An 18923-nucleotide genomic window follows, 5' to 3' on the forward strand; every position below is an offset into this window, starting at 1 on the left:
GCTGTCTATCAAGGTTAACGGTACAAATATATGCCTCGTGGTCTGTAAACGCTGTCGGCCATATTTCTGCGTCCACCGTCGACATTGCTGTTAGCCCTAGAAACGTAGATTCGGTCCAAACGGCCCGCGGTGTGGCTAGTAAAAAATGTATATCCTGGTTGGTTGCGATATTTCAGGTCCCATGTATCGACTAATTCCATCCCGTTGATCAGCTCTCTAAGTTCTTGGCTAGTTGTATAGTTAGGTTGTTGGTCCTTTCTGTCGAGCACACAATTAAAATCTCCGCCGAGTATACAACCATCGTATCGTCCCTGGAACAATGGTGTAACCTCATGGACGTAAAAATCTGCTCTGTCCCTTCTCTTATCCGAGCCTCACGGTGCGTATATGTTGATCAAACGTATTCCCCCTATGGTCACGGCCGTACCACGGGCAGAAGGCAAATACTCCACTTCGTCTGCACGTATCCCCTACTTTAATAGTATAGCTGTGCCAACGCCTCTCTCTTCACACGGGGAACAGTAAATGTCGTAACCGTAAAAGTCCGAGGGGGGAAGTACCCGAACTTCTTGTAATAGTGCTATGTCTAAATCCGCAGCCTTTATCATGTCACTGAGCACCTTGATTTTTACCGGCGTCCCAATGTTATTGATGTTAACAGACCCTATCCGATAAGCTTGTTGCATGGCTGTCAACGTAGACAGGGTACCGTACGGTCGGTGATTTTCCGTACATAGGCTGCTGTCGTACTAACCTCCCCCGCCGCCCCTCATATGGTCTGCCGTTATTCCGTGCACCCTTCCGGTCTTACACCGGGAGAGTGCGTGGGAGCAGTTCCTCCGGTATCATCTGTTCCCCACTGGGGTGGCTCTTCTGACCAGTCCCCTAGTGTCCCATCGTTGTCGTGCGGTGCAGGCGCCGTAGCCTCCTCAATAGCCTGTTGCCGTCTATCGAGCTCCTTCGCTGTGTCTGGAGCATCGTCAACGGTAGGTCGTGCCGCCGTCCCGCTGGCCACCGTTGCATCCACGCTAGGCAGTTCTTCTGTATCCATGGTCGTCTGGTCTGTACCCGTAAACTTCTCAGAATTGTCTGCTAGATCAGATTGGTCGTTCTCCACCGTGAGGCGGCGCTTCTTCCTGCGTTTTGGTGATCGCTGTTTACGTTGCCGGGCCTCGGAATCAGAGGTCAGCATGGTCTCCAGTTGTTCGTGGGGGTGTCGGAATCGTGCGCCGTCGTATTATCGACGTCTCCAAGTGCCTTATCTGAAGGGGCCGCAAGCGGAACCGAAGAGAGGGCGTCCTGTGACTGCTGCAGGCGGTCCAGCGCAACGTCGTCTTTCTGTGGCTCGCCACGATCCGCCGCTGTCTGTGTGTTCTGGTACGCGTCTGTCTTGCGGCCCACGTCATCGCGTAATGCGGTGACGTAAGTCATGGGGAGCACAGTCGGATGCGGCGTGAGGGGTGGATCATCCCGTGGCAGCTGTAATAACCTTCGTTGAGCACACTCAGAACGTATGTGGCCCTCCTTCCCACATCCAGAACACGTCCTTGGTTGTCCATCGTAAATGACAATCGCCCTACAACCGGCGATGTACAAGTATGACGGGACGTGTTTTCGGAGTTCGATCCGTATTTGTCTGACGCCATTGAGGACAGGATACGTCTTGAAACTCGCCCATTTTTCAGCCACGTGGGATAGGACCGTTCCGTAGGGACGCAGGGCGTCTGTCACCAATTCTTCTGGCACTTCGAATGGAAGCTCAAAGACGCGGATCGTTCGGAGGCCCATGCCGGCGTGTTCAACTGTTACCGCTCCAACATTCCCGTCCGAATGACAGAAACGAAGTCCTTGTCGGTGTCGAAGTAGTAGTTCGTCACATGCCGCTTCATTGATGAGCTTGACATAGACCACGCTGCTGACTATAGATAAGTGTATTCCAACTAGAACGTCAGGTTCGATTTTCACCTCGTCCCGTAAATAACGTTCGATCTCGTAAGCCTTCGGTCGAGCATATTCGTTAACAAAACTAAATTTCAGTGTCGATTTGCGGAACGACAAGGCCATTATTCGTTCTATGTATACCGCGACACACCGCTACACACTTAACGTAAACACCTCTCGCGCAGACGTGCGGCAGGGACGTAAACACCGTCCGAACCGCTGCGCCGCCAAAGGCTGACTGTGCTCCACTCAGCTAATGGGGACCGGCATGTCAGAAGACAGCTAAGGCAGCAGCGGTAACAAAATCCTTCGCGGTGACGGGGATGATGGTGGTTGTCATGGTGAAAGCAATAACGGTCTTTCTACTCTTCCTTGGGACAAGCCGGATGTTGTGAATTTTTTATGTTAAAAATCTGAAAGCTGTTTCATAAAACAGACGATATTAATATTCTAAATTTTTATTTTTCATGTCGATATATTTCTCAACGTTGTCCCCTCGCGATGAGCAAATTTCTCCCAACGAGAGACCAGTTTATTAATATCGTCACTTTAGGATGTTTGACTTTGTTGACGGACCTTCGGCCTCTCCTCTGCTTGCGCCGCCTCATGACTATCAAGGTGAAGTCCTCGAAGGTGTTCTTTAAGTTTTGGAAACAGACGAAAATCAAATGGGGCTACGTTGAGGTTAGCACCACTGTTTCCTTCATTAAGAGCACGAACGACGCTACGTCGCACATTGCTGATGTCGAGATAATCATCGCCGTACACAGCTTTCATTCCTGTATGGATTTCAACCGGAGGCACCGTTTCTGCGGTTAGCTGTTTTTCATGCACCGACGTTACACTCTGTCATGTTATACGGTACGATTGGGAGCCCGTATGGCAAAGTGTGGGAACTTGCGTTAGAGAAGCGGGAAAGTCGGATGAGTAATATGCATGACTTGTTATACCTAAACCGATATTGAGAGAGTAGTTGAGCAAAACTCATATTACGTACAGTGGCAGTCCAGGATTATTATTATTTTTATTTTTTGTTTATTTGGTCTTTAGCGTGAGTGCACTGTATAGCCACTAACAGTTAAAATTGGAATTTTCTTTAACTCAGACATGAATATGATTCATTAACATAACTAAACATTGTTTCTTCACTAGTGTGTCAACAAAGGCAAATTTAATTCCTAAATGCCGCGCGGGATTAGCCGAGCGGTCTTAGGCGCTGCAGTCATGGACCGTGCGGCTGGTCCCGGCGGAGGTTCGAGTCCTCCCTCGGGCATGATGACCTTAGCAGTTAAGTCGCATAAGATTTCACACACATTTGAACATTTAATTCCTAAACACTGGGGTTTTCTTTTTTTTCAGTTTCTTTTTCAAGGAAAAAATTGCACTTAGTGTAAAGTTTTGTGGTCAGATTTTAAAACTGCTCAGTAAAATAAATCTTAAAAAGCAGGGAAGCACCGGTCTGTTATTCCATATTATAAGATTAATAATTCTTGTTGGTAATGGAACCCTAAGATTGTTAAGTTCTGAAAGGAATTGTTCTCTGCGTTGATCTTGCTTCAGGCAGGCGACGATTAAATGGTTGATTTCCTCCTCACCAGAGCTCTTGCAGTGGCGTGTGTCAGCATCTCTTAGTTGTAGAGGAAATGAATGCGAAAGAAACCTGCCGTGACTAAACCTCTTCCTCGTGATCATAGAGATAGCTCTGCTGTATCCAGACATGTTATGAAACCATGGTAAAAAAGCTGGGTATATGGGGTAGTATCTTTGTCTATAGATGATATTGTATCTTTGTTTACAGGTGATGTTTTCCAGTCCTCTTCCCACTGTGCTCTGACATCCATTTAAATTCGATGTTAGGTAACTTGATATATAAGAGGGTTACGGATATGGCAGGTTCCTTGGCCAACATGTCTACAGTTTTCTTATACAGAATGCCGACGTGAACTTTAATCAGAAGTAAATAAATATATTTGTTTCTTCGTGAACATTGCATTATTTCGTTAGTTACCACAATAAGAAGCTTATTGATGTGTTTACCCCAATTTCTACTTTCTTTGGCACTAAGTGTGCTCTTAGAATCAGAAATAATCATTACCATAATCCTTTCGTAATTCCGAGTTAAAGAGTACTTAATGGCCTTCATGACTGCTACTGCCTTCACCGTATATGAAGAGATTAGCGAAGGAAGTTTACATCGTTCAAAGCGACCTATTATTGAACATAACACATCACACCCAACGTTAGCTTCTCAGGTGATTCTTCAACCCTCCGTGTAGATATACAGGGTGAACATTATTTAAACCGACGAACTATGGGAGGTTGTAGGGGACATCAAAACAAATATTTTTCCCTAATGTCATTTGTTCCTATGAGGATTATTTAAATCGGTGGAGGCCGTATTACGCTCTTCAGTTGTTAGAGGCCGTATTACGATCTTCAGTTGTTAGAGGGCGTATGACGACCTTCAGTCAGAGGGCGTATTACGCTCTTCAGTTGTAGGCAACTGCTGCCCACCAGTGTAGTAGTGCATTGTCTCTGTTTACTAATGGAGCGATACACCTGGAGCGAGTACACTGATATGGTTGGTGCGTACTACGTAGCGCACCACAAGGGACGAGCTGCACAGCGGGTTTATCAACAACAATATCCTAATCGCCGTATCCCGTATCATACGACCTTTGCTTCTGTGTACCAACGTCTGCGTGAGACCGGGTCATTTTGCAGATTGTCTGGACAGGGACGCCGTCGCACGGTAAGAACGCTGAAATTTGAGGAAGCTGTCTTGCAGCATGTGGAGCGGGATCCTTCAATCAGCACTCGTGCAATTGCACGTAACATGGGGACGAATCAGACGAATGTAAGAACAGTCCTTCGAGAGCAATTGTTACGTCCATTTCACTTACAGCGTGTCCACAACCTGGAACCAGCTGATTATCCACCCAGCACAGTTTTCGCAGTGGTACCTGGAACAGTGTGAAATGCATCCTACATTTCCATCCTCTGTGTTATTTACCGATGAAGCAACGTTCGGGCGTGATGGAGTCTTCAACGTGCACAATTCGCATGTTTGGAGTGAGAATAACCCACATGCCACAGTTACTAGCGCTCATCAAGTGCGGTTCTTCGTAAGTGTGTAGGTCGGTGCTGTTGTGGACTGTTTAATTGGGCCGTATCTGCTACCTAGGCCATTAAATGGCAGGCACTGTTACAATTTTCTTGCCAGAGCATTGCCAGAATTGCTGGAAGACTACAAGACAACGCATTCCGTTCCAACATGACGGGGCGCCGGCACATTTCAGTCATCGTGTGGGTCGATTCCTGGACCGACGGTTCCCAGAAACGTGGACTATCAGAGGTGGTCCTGTACCATGGCCTGTTCGATTCCCAGATATGTCCCCTCTGGACTCCTTTGTGTGTGGACAGATGCGCAACCTTGTTTACGCAACTCCTGTTGCATCAGAAGAGGATCTGGTTGGCCAGATAGTAGCAGCAGCAGGAACAATTCAGAATACTCCTGGAGTTTTGCTCGTGTCAGACAGAACATGATCCGACGGTGTAACCTTTGTTTACGTGTCAACGGAGGCAATTTTGAAAATCTACTGTAATTAAAATTTGGTTGTGTTAATGTGTTGTCTCTTTGTCATAAAAAATGAAAAAGTGTTTGTTGGTTTAATTAATTTGCCGCCAGAGAAATCTTCCTCTACCAGTTTAAATACTCCTCATAGGAAAAAATGACATAAGGGAAAAATATTTGTTTTAATGTCCCCTACAACCTCCCAGAGTTTGTCGGTTTAAATACTTTTCACCCTGAAACTTGCTGGCAGTTTGCCCGCGAAAGGCAAAGGTCCCGAGTTCGAGTCTCGGTCCGGCACACAGTTTTAATTTGCCATGAAGTTTCATATCCGCTGTAGAGTGAAAAATCTCATTCTACTTTTCACCCTGTATAGAGCTTCGCTCGACTTTTGATGAAGATACAATCATGTTCACAAAAACACAACACCTTGAACGACTGGAGACAGGGCGTTCATATTCACAGGACATGTGCATTAGTATGTTGTACAGAAATGATTAACATTTGAATGATATCGGCATGAAGATTCAAGGTCAACATCGATATCGCGGTGGAATACCACCTACCGGTAAAATGTGCCTGCGGCTCTTGTTGTCGCTACAAACCGAAGGTAATGGATCAGTGTGAGTGGAGCAGACATGCAGGATGCCTTGCTGACGTATGCGCGAACCGTGCCGTCAAATCAGTGAGTTTGAAAGAGTGCACATTACTGCCATGAGAGAATGTGATGCATCCATTCGGGAAATTGCTTCTCGTGGGGGATGTAGTGTTTCGGCAGTGCAACAGGTGCGTGCAGAATGGTTCACGGAAGGCTGTAGAACACGAGGAAATGGGTCAGACCGCAAGGTCGCTCGCCCCCCCCCCCTCCAAACCCCCCCCCCCCCCTCCCCCCCGAGAGGAGCGATACTTCATTCGAATGGCATTGCAGGATAGATCTATGGTGTCACCGCCAGACACCACACTTGCTAGGTGGTAGCCTTTAAATCGGCCGCGGTCCGTTAGTATACGTAGGACCCGCGTTTTGCCACTATCAGTGATTGCAGACCGAGCGCCGCCACACGGCAGGTCTAGTCTAGAGAGACTCCCTAGCACTCGCCCAGTTGTACAGCCGACTTTGCTAGCCATGGTTCACTGGTTACATACGCTCTCATTTGCAGAGACGACAGTTTAGCATAGCCTTCAGCTACGTCATTTGCTACGACCTAGCAAGGCGCCATATTCAGTTACTAAGTATCCTGAACAGATAATATTGTGAATAATGTACCGTCAAGAGCGACGTTCATCATTAATGGATTAAAGTTAAGTATGAAACTAATTACGTCCGCTTTCTGAATTCTCAAACCTTGTCATGTTCCAGACCTCACGTCAGTATAGTCCTTCCATTCTCACGCCAGCCTGCGTGAGCTAAAACGCGTGCATTTCGGCCTCCACTAGTAACACGGTGTTGGATCTTCTGCATACACAACAAGATCTGCGTCCTCCTTAGATTTGGCGCAACAAGGGAACAGTGACACACACCTTACACTATGAGGGGTGATAGTTCGTCGCCGTTTATTACGACATCGTTTACGTACGCGTCGCCCACTTCTTCGCCTACCCGTGGAGAAACACTCTCGACGGCAATGGTGTGTGAAAAGACGTCACTGGGGACAGGAATGGTATTTTTAGCGAATTCAGGTTCTGTTTGTTTGAAAATGATAGCCACATTTTGGCAGACAGGCGGAACGACATCCCTGTGACTGCATTTGGACAAGGCATACAGCGCCAACTCGAGGTTTACGGTGTGAGGTGCTACTGGGTACAGCCACAATCACAGCTGGTAAAAATAGAGATGGGCCCCTCCGCGCCCGCGCCAACGTGGTGACCAGACCAATAGTTCTACTGTCACCTCCGTCAACATGTTAGTTGTCTAGTAAGTGGATCACAGGATGCTGGGCTGTGATGTTATCCGTGCGTCTGGGTAAGGCTACGCAGTAACACGGTCCATCAGGTGATAGACAGTGGACGAAACTCGAGTGAGGGTAGCGATTTGAAGAGTAGAGGGAAAAAAGTGCCAAGGCTCGTGCCGTGGGAAAAAAACCTCTGCGACATTGGGATGGGTAGTAAGAGCAGTAGTGGCTTACTACCTGTGATAGTTCCTGCAAGGTTGGATTTGTTAGTATGGGTATCATGCATCATTACCGTGGCAAGCGATGACGAAGTATACCAGTTGCTGCAGCCGCTACATTCCTGGAACAATCGAGTAGTGGGAGATCGGCCATAGATCATCTCACTGTGTGGGGGATGTGTGGAGCTTGTCTACATGCAGTGTACGGCACGGCTTCCTTGCATGGTGCCAGTTATTCGGCAGTGTATTCCAGCTGGATATCCAGTAATGACGTCTGATTAACAGGGGCTCACCTAGACCGTTGTGTTTGCCTGTGCTTGGCCATAGATGTTAGGTCCTTACAGACCTTTCATGCTTCCATCTATGGTTGTGGTCGTAGTTCCACAGATTCAGAATAAGCGGGTACTGCGAACGTCTGGAGTTTCTGTACAGTCTCGTGGTGAGTTTGTGGATTACCTCCGTGAGAGTCTCAAGTCGGTATTCCCGGTGAAGGTCCGCGATGCGTGTGTATCGTGGAGCATTGCTTATGATTTTGAGTACTTTGTTTTGTATGAGCTGCAGACGGCGCAGGCGTGTGGGCGCAGTGTATCCCCAGACAGGAGCTGCGTACGGCATCAGGGGTCGGATAAGTGTCATGTACATGGACCTCGACACCCTTCTGTTCTGTGTGATACGCCTGTTGAGCGTAGGGTAGAGCTGTTTGAGCCTCGCGCTAGCTCGGTTGGCAATTTCCGGTCCAGCCAGACACCGAGGTGTTTGACTTTCTCACGGAAACGTACTGGGCATGCATGTAGATTTATTGGTCTGCAGTATCGGTGTTTGCGCAGTTGCTTCGGTATTCTAGTGAACAGAACGGCTTCACACTTGACGACGTTTACTCTAACACGCCATTTCTCCAAGCAAGGCTCAGCCACTCTGAGTGCAGTCTGTAAGCGTGACGTAATGTTTGATGGTTTCCAATCTTGCGCGAGGATGGCTGTGTCATCCGCGTAGATTGCCATCATTGTGTTGTGTGTGGTTGGGAGATTATGTAGAAGTTAAACAGTAGGGGCCCTAGGATGCTTCCCTGGGGTACTCCCGCGCGTATACCGTGTCGTGTTGATTGTTTTCCCTGCACGTCAGTGTTGAAACTCCTGTCTGTGACGTATGAGTGTATTGGACGCGTGTCCAGGGCACTGTGACCAGTGTGACTTACGTGCATGACAACCTGCGACTCGTAGCCATACCCCTTCTGCGTGACACACCAGACTCCAGCTTTCAGCACGACAACGCACGACGACATGCTGCACGAACACGCCACTTCTTGGTGTCACAGGATGTCACCCTTTTGCCTTGGCCCGCCAGATCACCAGACTTGTCGCCAATCCAAAACGTCCGATATATGGTGAAACGGCGGGTGCAGTACTGTGACCCAATACCAACCACCACACATGAACTTTGGAACCGCGTGAATGCAGCACGGATGGCTGTATCACAGGACGCCATTTGCACCTTATACGCGTCGATGCCATTAGATTAGATTATATTACATTAGTACTTGTTCCATAGATCATGAATACGACACTTCGTAATGATGTGGAACGGGTGAGGTTAATAAAAGGTGTCTATACAAGATATTACATTACACAAAATATTACATGATTTTTTTTCTTTTTTTTTTTTTTTTGCAATCGTATTGACCAACTAGGATCACGTCAACAACTTCTGTTCCTCTCCTTCCTTTGTTGTTGTTTCCTATTTTTCCAGTATTCCCTCATTTTCTCCCCATGAAGTCTCTTCCTTTCTTCTGTCCATGTTGTTCCCTATTTTTTATTTCTTCTGCTTTGAAAGCCTTCCAAATTTAGTATTTTGTTTTTAAAATGGTTTATTTCTGCTATTTCTTATTCTTTGATGTTGATTCTTTCAAGATCTTTTATTATTTCTGTAATTTCTTCTTCCAAAAATATAGCAGTATTTGTTTTGTTAGTCTATTTCATTCCATTCGGTAGAGATCTCCAAAAAAGGTTAATCTTCGTTTGGCCGTTACTTCAGATATTGTCTCTATTTTTTTTTTTAGATCTCCTCATTACTTCTTATTTTCCAACCATCTGCAGTTTTCATTGGACCCATCATTTTTCTAATAATCCTTCTTTCCAGTACCTCTAGTTTGTCCATCTTATAGTTCATCGTTAGGCCTTCAGATCCATATAAACATTCTGGTCGTACCACTTTGGTGTAGTGTTTTAGTTTTGTTTTTCTAGATATACATTTCTTGCTGTAAATATTTTGGTCAAACCATATGCTCTTTCCATTTTGTTAATTCTTACATCTACTGCAGGTTTGTCTAGTCCATTCTGATGTATAGTTTCTCCAAGATATTTAAATTTATTTACTCGCTCTATTTTACCTGTTTGTATTTATATGTATTTTGGTGCATTTTTTATATTTGTCATGAATATTGTTTTTTCACCTGAGATTTTGAGACCAGTTCTGTTTGCAAATTTTTCCAGAATGTTTATTTCAGTAACTGCTTCTGTCAGGTTTTCTGAAAGTATTGCGAAATCATCCGCAAAAGCCAAGCAGTTTACCTTAATTCCATTTGCTTTCCTTCCCAGAGTTATTGGTTCAATTTTGTGATTTCTTAGCTCTTTTTTAGCTCTTTACAATTTACATGACATTTACTATATTTAATTTTTTTGGGTGGGGGGGTGGGGAAATTACCCACTTACTATATCCAGAAATTCATCTAATGAGTAGAAGCAGTTGCCATTAAGAAATTTTTAAATTTCCTTTTAAATGCTCTATGGGTATCTGTCACACTTTTGATGCTATTAGGTAAGTGACCAAAGATTTTTGTGGCAGCATAACATGCCCCCTTCTGAGCCAAAATTAGATTTAACCTAGAGTAGTGAAGATCATTCTTTCTCCAAGTGTTGTAGCCATGTACACTGCTATTACTTTTGAATTCGTTTGGATTGTGAATAACAAATTTCATAAGTGAATATATATATTGTGAGGCTACAGTGAAGATCCCTAGCTCTTTAAATAAGTGTCTTGGATGAGCTCCAGCAATTATTCTGATTACACGCTTTTGTGCAATGAACATTCTTTTACTCAATGATGAGCTACCCCAGAATATGATGCCATACGAAAGTAGAGAATGAAAATAGGAGTGGTAAGCTAATTTACTCAGATGTATATCGCCAAAATTTGCAATGACCATAATAGCATTAGTAGCTGAACTCAAACGTATCAGTAGATCTTCAGCGTGTTTTTTCCATTTCAACCCCTCATCAATGCATAAACCTAGAAATTTTGAATATTCTACCTTAGCTACCGATTTCTGCTCGAAGTCTATATTTATTAATGGTGTCATTCCATTTACTGTGTGGAACTGTATATCTGTGTTTTGTCAAAATTCAATGAGAGCCCATTTTCAGAGAACCACTTAATGATTTTCTGAAAAACATCGTTTACAATTTCATCAGTTAATTCTTGTCTGTTGGGTGTGCTAGCTATAACTGTGCAACGGGCAAAACGTACCAGCTTTGTATCTTCGTGAATATAGAAAGGGAAGTCATTAATATATATTAAGAACAGCAGAGGACCCAAGACCAAACCTTGCGGCACCCCATTCTTGATTGTTCCCCAGCTTGAGAAACCACCAGTTTTTTTTGTATATTATGTGAACTGCTTATTTCAACTTTCTGCACTCTTCCAGTTAGGTATGATTTAAACCATTTCAGTGCTGTCCCATTCACACCACAATACTTGAGCTTATCTAGAAGTATTCCATGATTTACGCAATCAAAAGCCTTTGAGAGATCACAAAAAATCCCAACGGGTGACTTCCGGTTACTCAGAGCATTTAATATTCCATTGTTGTTGTTATTGTTGTGGTCTTCAGTCCTCAGACTGGTTTGATGCAGCTCTCCATGTTGCTCCATCCTGTGCAAGCTTCTTCATCTCCCAGTACTCACTGCAACCCACATCCTTCTGAATCTGATTACTGTATTCATCTCTTGGTCTCCCTCTACGATTTTTACCCTCCACGCTGCACTCCAATACTAAATTGGTGATCCCTCGATGTCTCAGAACATGTCCTACCAACCGATCTCTTCTTCTATTCAAGTTGTGCCACAAGCTCCTCTTCTCCCCAATTCTATTCAATACCTCCTCATTAGTTATGTAATCTACCCATCTAATCTTCAGCATTCTTCTGTAGCACCACATTTCGAAAGCTTCTATTCTCTTCTTGTCCAAACTATTTATCGTCCATGTTTCACTTCCATACATGGTTACACTCCATACAAATACTTTCAGAAACGACTTCCTGACACTTAAATCTATACTCGATGTTAACAAATTTTTCTTCTTCAGGAACGATTTCCTTGCCATTGCCAGTCTATCCTTGCCATTGCCAGTCTACATTTTATATCTTCTCTACTTCGACCATCATCAGTTATTTTGCTCCCCAAATAGCAAAACTCGTCCACTACTTTAAGTGTCTCATTTCCTAATCTAATTCCCTCAGCATCCCCAGACTTAATTCGACTACATTCCATTATCCTCGTTTCGGTTTTGTTGATGTTCATCTTATATCCTCCTTTCAAGATACTGTCCATTTCGTTCAACTGCTGTTCCAAGTCCTTTGCAGTCTCTGATAGAATTACAATGTCATCGGCAAACCTCAAAGTTTTATTTTTTCTCCATGGATTTTAATACCTACTCCGAATTTTTCTTTTGTTTCCTTTACTGCTTGCTCAATATACAGATTGAATAACATCGGGCAGAGGCTACAACCCTGTCTCACTCCCTTCCCAACCACTGCTTCCCTTTCATACACCTCGACTCTTATAACCCATCTGGTTTCTGTACAAATTGTAAATAGCCTTTCACTCCATGTATTTTACTCCTGCCACCTTCAGAATTTGAAAGAGAGTATTCCAGTCAACATTGTCAAAAGCTTTCTCTAAGTCTAAAAGTGCTAGAAACGTAGGTTTGCCTTTCCTTAATCTTTCTTCTAAGATAAGTCGTAAGGTCAGTATTGCCTCACGTGTTCCAATATTACTACGGAATCCAAACTGATCTTCGCCGAGGTCGGCTTCTACCAGATTTTCCATTCGCCTGTAAAGAATGCGCGTTAGTATTTTGCAGCTGTGACTTATTAAACTAATAGTTCGGTAATTTTCACAACTGTCAACACCTGCTTTCTTTGGGATTGGAATTATTATATTCATCTTGAAGTCTGAGGGTATTTCGCCTGTCTCATACATCTTGCTCACCAGATGGTAGAGTTTTGTCAGGACTGGCTCTCCCAAGGCCATCAGTAGTTCTAATGGAACGTTGTCTGGTCCTGGGGCCTTGTTTCGACTCTGGTCTTTCAGTGCTCTGTCAAACTCTTCACGCAGTATCGTATCTCCCATTTCATCTTCATCTACATCCTCTTCCATTTCCATAATATTGTCCTCAAGTATATCGCCCTTGTATAGACTCCTTCCACCTTTCTGCTTTCCCTTCTTTGCTTAGAACTGGGTTTCCATCTGAGCTCTTGATATTCATACAAATGATTCTCTTTTCTCCAAAGGTCTCTTTAATTTTCCTGTAGGCAGTATCTATCTTACCCCTAGTGAGATAAGCCTCTACATCCTTACATTTGTCCTCTAGCCATCCCTGCTTAGCCATTTTGCACTTCCTGTCGATCTCAATTTTGAGACGACTGTATTCCTTTTTGTCTGCTTCATTTACTTCATTTTTATGTATTCTCCTTTCATTAATTAAGTTCAATATTTCTTCTGTTACCCAAGGAGTCATTTTACCTACTCGAGCCTCTGCTGCCTTCACTACTTCATCCCTCAGAGATACCCATTCTTCTTCTACTGTACTTCTTTCCCCAATTCCTGTCAATTGTTCCCCTATGCTCTCCCTGAAACTCTGTACAACCGCTGGTTCTTTCAGTTTATCCAGGTCCGATCTCCTTAAATTCCCACCTTTTTGCAGTTTCTTCAGTTTTAATCTACAGTTCATAACCAACAGATTATGGTCATAGTCCACATCGGCCCCTGGAAATGTCTTACAATTGAAAACCTGGTTCCTAAGTCCCTTTCTTACCATTATATAATCTATCTGATACCTTGTAGTATCTCCAGGATTCTTCCATGTATACAACCTTCTTTCATGATTCTTGAACCTAGTGTTAGCTATGATTAAGTTATGCTTTGTGCGAAACTCTACCAGGCGGCTTCCTCTTTCATTTCTTAGCCCCAATCTATATTCACCTTTTATGATTACTTCTCTCCCTTTTCCTGCTCTCGAATTCCAGTCACCCATGACTATTAAATTTTCGTCTCCCTTCACTACCTGAATAATTTCTTTTTATCTCATCATACATTTCTTCAGTTTCTTCATCATCTGCAGAGCTAGCTGGCATATAAATTTGTACTATTGTAGTAGGCGTGGGCTTCGTGTCTATCTTGGCCGCAATAATGCGTTCACTATGCTGTTTGTAGTAGATTACCCTTACTCCTATTTTTTATTCATTATTAAACTTACACCTGCATTACCCCTATTTGATTTTTTGTGTATAACCCTGTATTCACCTGACCAAAAGTCTTGTTCCTCCTGCCACCGAACTTCACTAATTCCCACTATATCTAACTTTAACCTATCCATTTCCCTTTTTAAATTTTCTAATCTACCTGCCCGGTTGAGGGATCTGACATTCTACGCTCCGATCCGTAGAACTCCAGTTTTCTTTTTCCTGATAACGACGTCCACTTGAGTAGTCCCCGCCCGGAGATCCGCATGGGGGACTATTTTACCTCCGGAATATCTTACCCAAGAGGACGCCATCATCATTTATCCATACAGTAAAGATGCAAGCCCTTGGGAAAAATTATGGCCGTAGTTTGCCCTTGCTTTCAGCCGTTCGCAGTACCAGCACAGCAAGGCCGTTTTGGTTAATTTTGTAAGGCCAGGTCAGTCAATCATCCAGACTGTTGCCCCTGCAACTACTGAAAATGCTGCTGCCCCTCTGCAGGAACCACACAATCTTCAAGAATGGTTTGTGAAGCGCATCTACAGAACTTTTGAATATAGCAGAATAAAACCTAGGCCTCTTTGCATCCGAGCTTGGAATCATAACCACCTAGATTTTCAACGATTGAGCCATGATTTTACGACGAGACCAGCGTGGGAAACACAAAAAGATGAGTGCCTAGTTTTTTGATTATTACGTGAAATGACTATTAACTGTGCTGTAATCACACCTGCCACATAATATGACTGATGTTGCCCGATACTGCAGTATTTAGCAGCGTGAGCAACACCACAATCGTTATTTTTATTTTTAGGCTAAGTTCTACATCTACATCTACATCCATACTTAGCAAGCCACCTGACGGTATGTGGCGGAGGGTACCTTGAGTACCTCTATCGGTTCTCCCTTCTATTCCAGTCTCGTATTGTTCGTGGAAAGAAGGATTGCCGGTATGCCTCTGTGTGGGCTCTAATCTGTCTGATCTTATCCTCACGGTCTCTTCGCGAGATATACGTAGGAGGGAGCAATATACTGCTTGACTCCTCGGTGAAGGTAATGTGGCGCTCTACCAGTTTTTTAACGCCACTGGCTGCTATTTCACACTGAGGAGTCATGTCCTCAGGTTAAACACAAGACAGGTTCTGCGGTATTTGACAATATGCCCCGCAATGTAGAAGCAAAAAGAAACACCAACGATCCCTATGTCACAAGCAGAGCTGCGAGACGCCATATTGTTCCTGAGCGTATTTTCGTTTCGTCGTTGCAACTAAAAGGTATGAGATAGCTTATATAATGGTAAGGCAGAGATTTAGGAACCAGGTTTTCAATTGTAAGACATTACCAGGGGCAGATGTGGACTCTGACCACAATCTATTGGTTATGAACTGTAGATTAAAACTGAAGAAACTGCAAAAAGAAACTTCAACAAAAGCCCGTACCGAGCTACTGGGCGTCTCTCCCGCAGAGTCTTCCACTGGAGTTTATCTATCATCTCCGTAACGCTTTCGCGATTACTAAATGATCCTGTAACGAAGCGCGCTGCTCTCCGTTGGATCTTCTCTATCTCTTCTATCAACCCTATCTGGTACGGATCCCGCACTGCTGAGCAGTATTCAAGCAGTGGGCGAACAATAGTTCTGTAACCTACTTCCTTTGTTTTCGGATTCCATTTCCTTAGGATTCTTCCAATGAATCTCAGTCTGGCATCTGCTTTACCGACGATCAACTTTATATGATCATTCCATTTTAAATCACTCCTAATGCGTACTCCCAGATAATTTATGGAATTAACTGCTTCCAGTTGCTAATCTGCTATATTGTAGCTAAATGATAAGGGATCTTTCTTTCTATGTATTCGCAGCTCATTACACTTGTCTAAATTGAGATTGAATTGCCATTCCCTGCACCATGCGTCAATTCGTTGCAGATCCTCCTGCATTTCAGTACAATTTTCCATTGTTACAACCTCTCGATATACCACAGCATCATCCGCAAAAAGCCTCAGTGAACTTCCGATGTCATCCACAAGGTCATTTTTGTGTATTGTGAATAGCAACTGTCCTACGACACTCCCCTGCGGCACACCTGAAATCACTCTTACTTCGGAAGACTTCTCTCCATTGAGGATGAAATGCTGCGTTCTGTTATCTAGGAACTCCTCAATCCAATCACACAATTGGTCTGATAGTCCATATGCTCTTACTTTGTTCGTTAAACGACTGTGGGGAACTGTATCGAACGCCTTGCGGAAGTCGAGAAACACGGCATCTATGAGAAACCGGGCTCTTACAGCACTGGTTCTTCCTTCCCCATTCCCCTAGCCTGTATCCTTACTTGATTAAGGTTACTAATCGATGGTCACGTTTCGTGGCGACGGCATGAGAGTATGAGTCGAGGGAGACACGTACCTCGGTGAAGAGTAGCGAGCAGAAGTCCTGTGCGTGGTTCTCGAAGTGCGGGTCCTCCATGAGCACCCTGCAGGGGATCGACATCTCCCACGGCCACTCCTCACCGCCAACTCCGGCCGCACTGCACACACACACACATAAACGTACCCCGCAACCGACTTCATTACTACAGAGTGAACCGGCTCCGCAACTACCTAAAGCTGTCGTCTCGCGGGACGAGTTTGCTAACGTAATGTGGCGCTCTACCAGTTTTTTAACGCCACTGGCTGCTATTTCACACTGAGGAGTCATGTCCTCAGGTTAAACACAAAACAGGTTCTGCGATATTTGACAATATGCCCAGCAATGCAGAAGCAAAAAGAAACACCAACGATCCCTATGTCACAAGCAGAACTGCGAGACGCCATATTGTTCCTGAGCGTATTTTCGTTTCGTCGTTGCAACTAAAAGGTATGAGATAGATTATATAATGGTAAGACAGAGATTTAGGAACCAGGTTTTCAATTGTAAGACATTTCCAGGTGCAGATGTGGACTCTGACCACAATCTATTGGTTATGAACTGTAGATTAAAACTGAAGAAACTGCAAAAAGATGGGGAATTTAAGGAGATGGCACATGGATAAACTGAAAGAAACAGAGGTTGTACAGAGTTTCAGGGAGAGCATAAGGGAACAATTGACAGGAATGGGGGAAAGAAATACAGTAGGAGAAGAATGGGTAGTTTTGAGGGATGAAATAGTGAAGGCAGCAGAGGATCAAATAGGTAAAAAGACGAGGGCTGATAGAAACCCTTGGGTAACAGAAGAAATATCGAATTTAATTGATGAAAGGAGAATACATAAAAATGCAGTAAATGAAGCAGACAAAAAGGAATACAAACGTCTCAAAAGTGATATCGACAGGAAGTGCAAAATGGCTAAGCAAGAATGGCTAGAGGACAGATGTAAGGATGTAGAGGCTTATCTCACTAGGGGTAAGATAGATACTGCCTACAGGAAAATTAAAGAGACCTTTAGAGAAAGGAGAGCCACTTGTATGAATATCAAGAGCTTTGATGGAAACCCAGTTCTAAGCAAGGAAGGGAAAGCAGAAAGGTGGAAGGAGTATATAAAGGGTCTATACAAGGGCGATGTACATGAGGACAATATTATGGAAATGGAAGAGGATGTAGATGAAGATGAAATGGGAGATATGATACTGTGTGAAGAGTTTGACAGACCACTGAAAGACCTGAGTCGAAACAAGGCCCGCGGAGTAGACAACATTCCATTAGAACTACTGACAGCCTTGGGAGAGCCAGTCCTGACAAAACTCTACCATCTGGTGAACAAGATGTATGAGACAGGCGAAATACCCTCAGACTTCAAGAAGAATATAATAATTCCAATCCCAAAGGATGCAGGTGTTGACAGATATGAAAATTACCGAACTATCAGTTTAATAAGTCACAGCTGCAAAATACTAACGCGAATTCTTTACAGACGAATGGAAAAACTTGTAGAAGCCGACCTCGGGGAAGATCAGTTTGGATTCCATAGAAATGTTGGAACACGTAAGGCAATACTGATCCTACGACTTATCTTAGAAGCTAGATTAAGGAAAGGCAAACCTACGTTTCTAGCAGTTGTAGACTTAGAGAAAGCTTTTGACAATGTTGATTGGAATACTCTCTTTCTAATTCCGAAGGTGGCAGGGGTAAAATACAGGGAGCAAAGGGCTATTTACAATTTGTACAGAAACCAGATGGCAGTTATAAGAGTCGAGGTGTATGAAAGGGAAGCAGTGGTTGGGAAGGGAGTGAGACAGGGTTGTATCCTATCCCCGATGTTATTCAATCTGTATACTGAGCAAGCAATAAAGGAAACAAAAGAAAAGTTCAGAGTACGTATTAAAATCCATGGAGAAGAAATAAAACTTTGAGGTTCGCCGATGACATTGTAATTCTGTCAGAGACAGCAAAGGACTTGGAAGAGCAGTTGAACGGAATGGACAGTGTCTTGAAAGGAGGGTATAAGATGAACATCAAAAAAGCAAAACGAGGATAATGGAATGTAGTCTAATTAAGTCGGGTGATGCTGATGGAATTAGATTAGGAAATGAGACACTTAAAGCAGTAAAATGAGTTTTGCTATTTGGGGAGCAAAATAACTGATGATGGTCGAAGTAGAGAGGATATAAAATGTAGACTGGCAATGGCAAGGAAAGCGTTTCTGAAGAAGAGAAATTTGTTAACATCAAGTATAGATTTAAATGTCAGGAAGTCATTTCTGAAAGTATTTGTATGGAGTGTAGCCATGTATGGAAGTGGGATGTGGACGATAAATAGTTTAGACAAGAAGAGAATAGAAGCTTTCGAAATGTGGTGCTACAGAAGAAT

The 18923-nt window shown here is 43.8% G+C and overlaps 1 protein-coding gene across 1 annotated transcript in view; it reads right to left on the reverse strand.

Annotated features, from left to right (window-relative positions):
• The window catches only part of LOC126424748 (uncharacterized), a 44476-nt gene extending 27833 nt beyond the window's left edge, over nt 1-16643 (reverse strand). The window contains exon 1 of the mRNA XM_050087468.1: nt 16545-16643. Within this exon, the coding sequence (XP_049943425.1) occupies nt 16545-16628 (84 nt within the window). The 5' untranslated portion in view covers nt 16629-16643. The remainder of the gene's footprint in view (nt 1-16544) is intronic.
• Between the last annotated feature and the right edge of the window lie 2280 nt (nt 16644-18923).

Source organism: Schistocerca serialis, chromosome 10 (genome assembly GCF_023864345.2).
Source record: "Schistocerca serialis cubense isolate TAMUIC-IGC-003099 chromosome 10, iqSchSeri2.2, whole genome shotgun sequence".
Lineage (NCBI taxonomy): Eukaryota > Metazoa > Arthropoda > Insecta > Orthoptera > Acrididae > Schistocerca > Schistocerca serialis.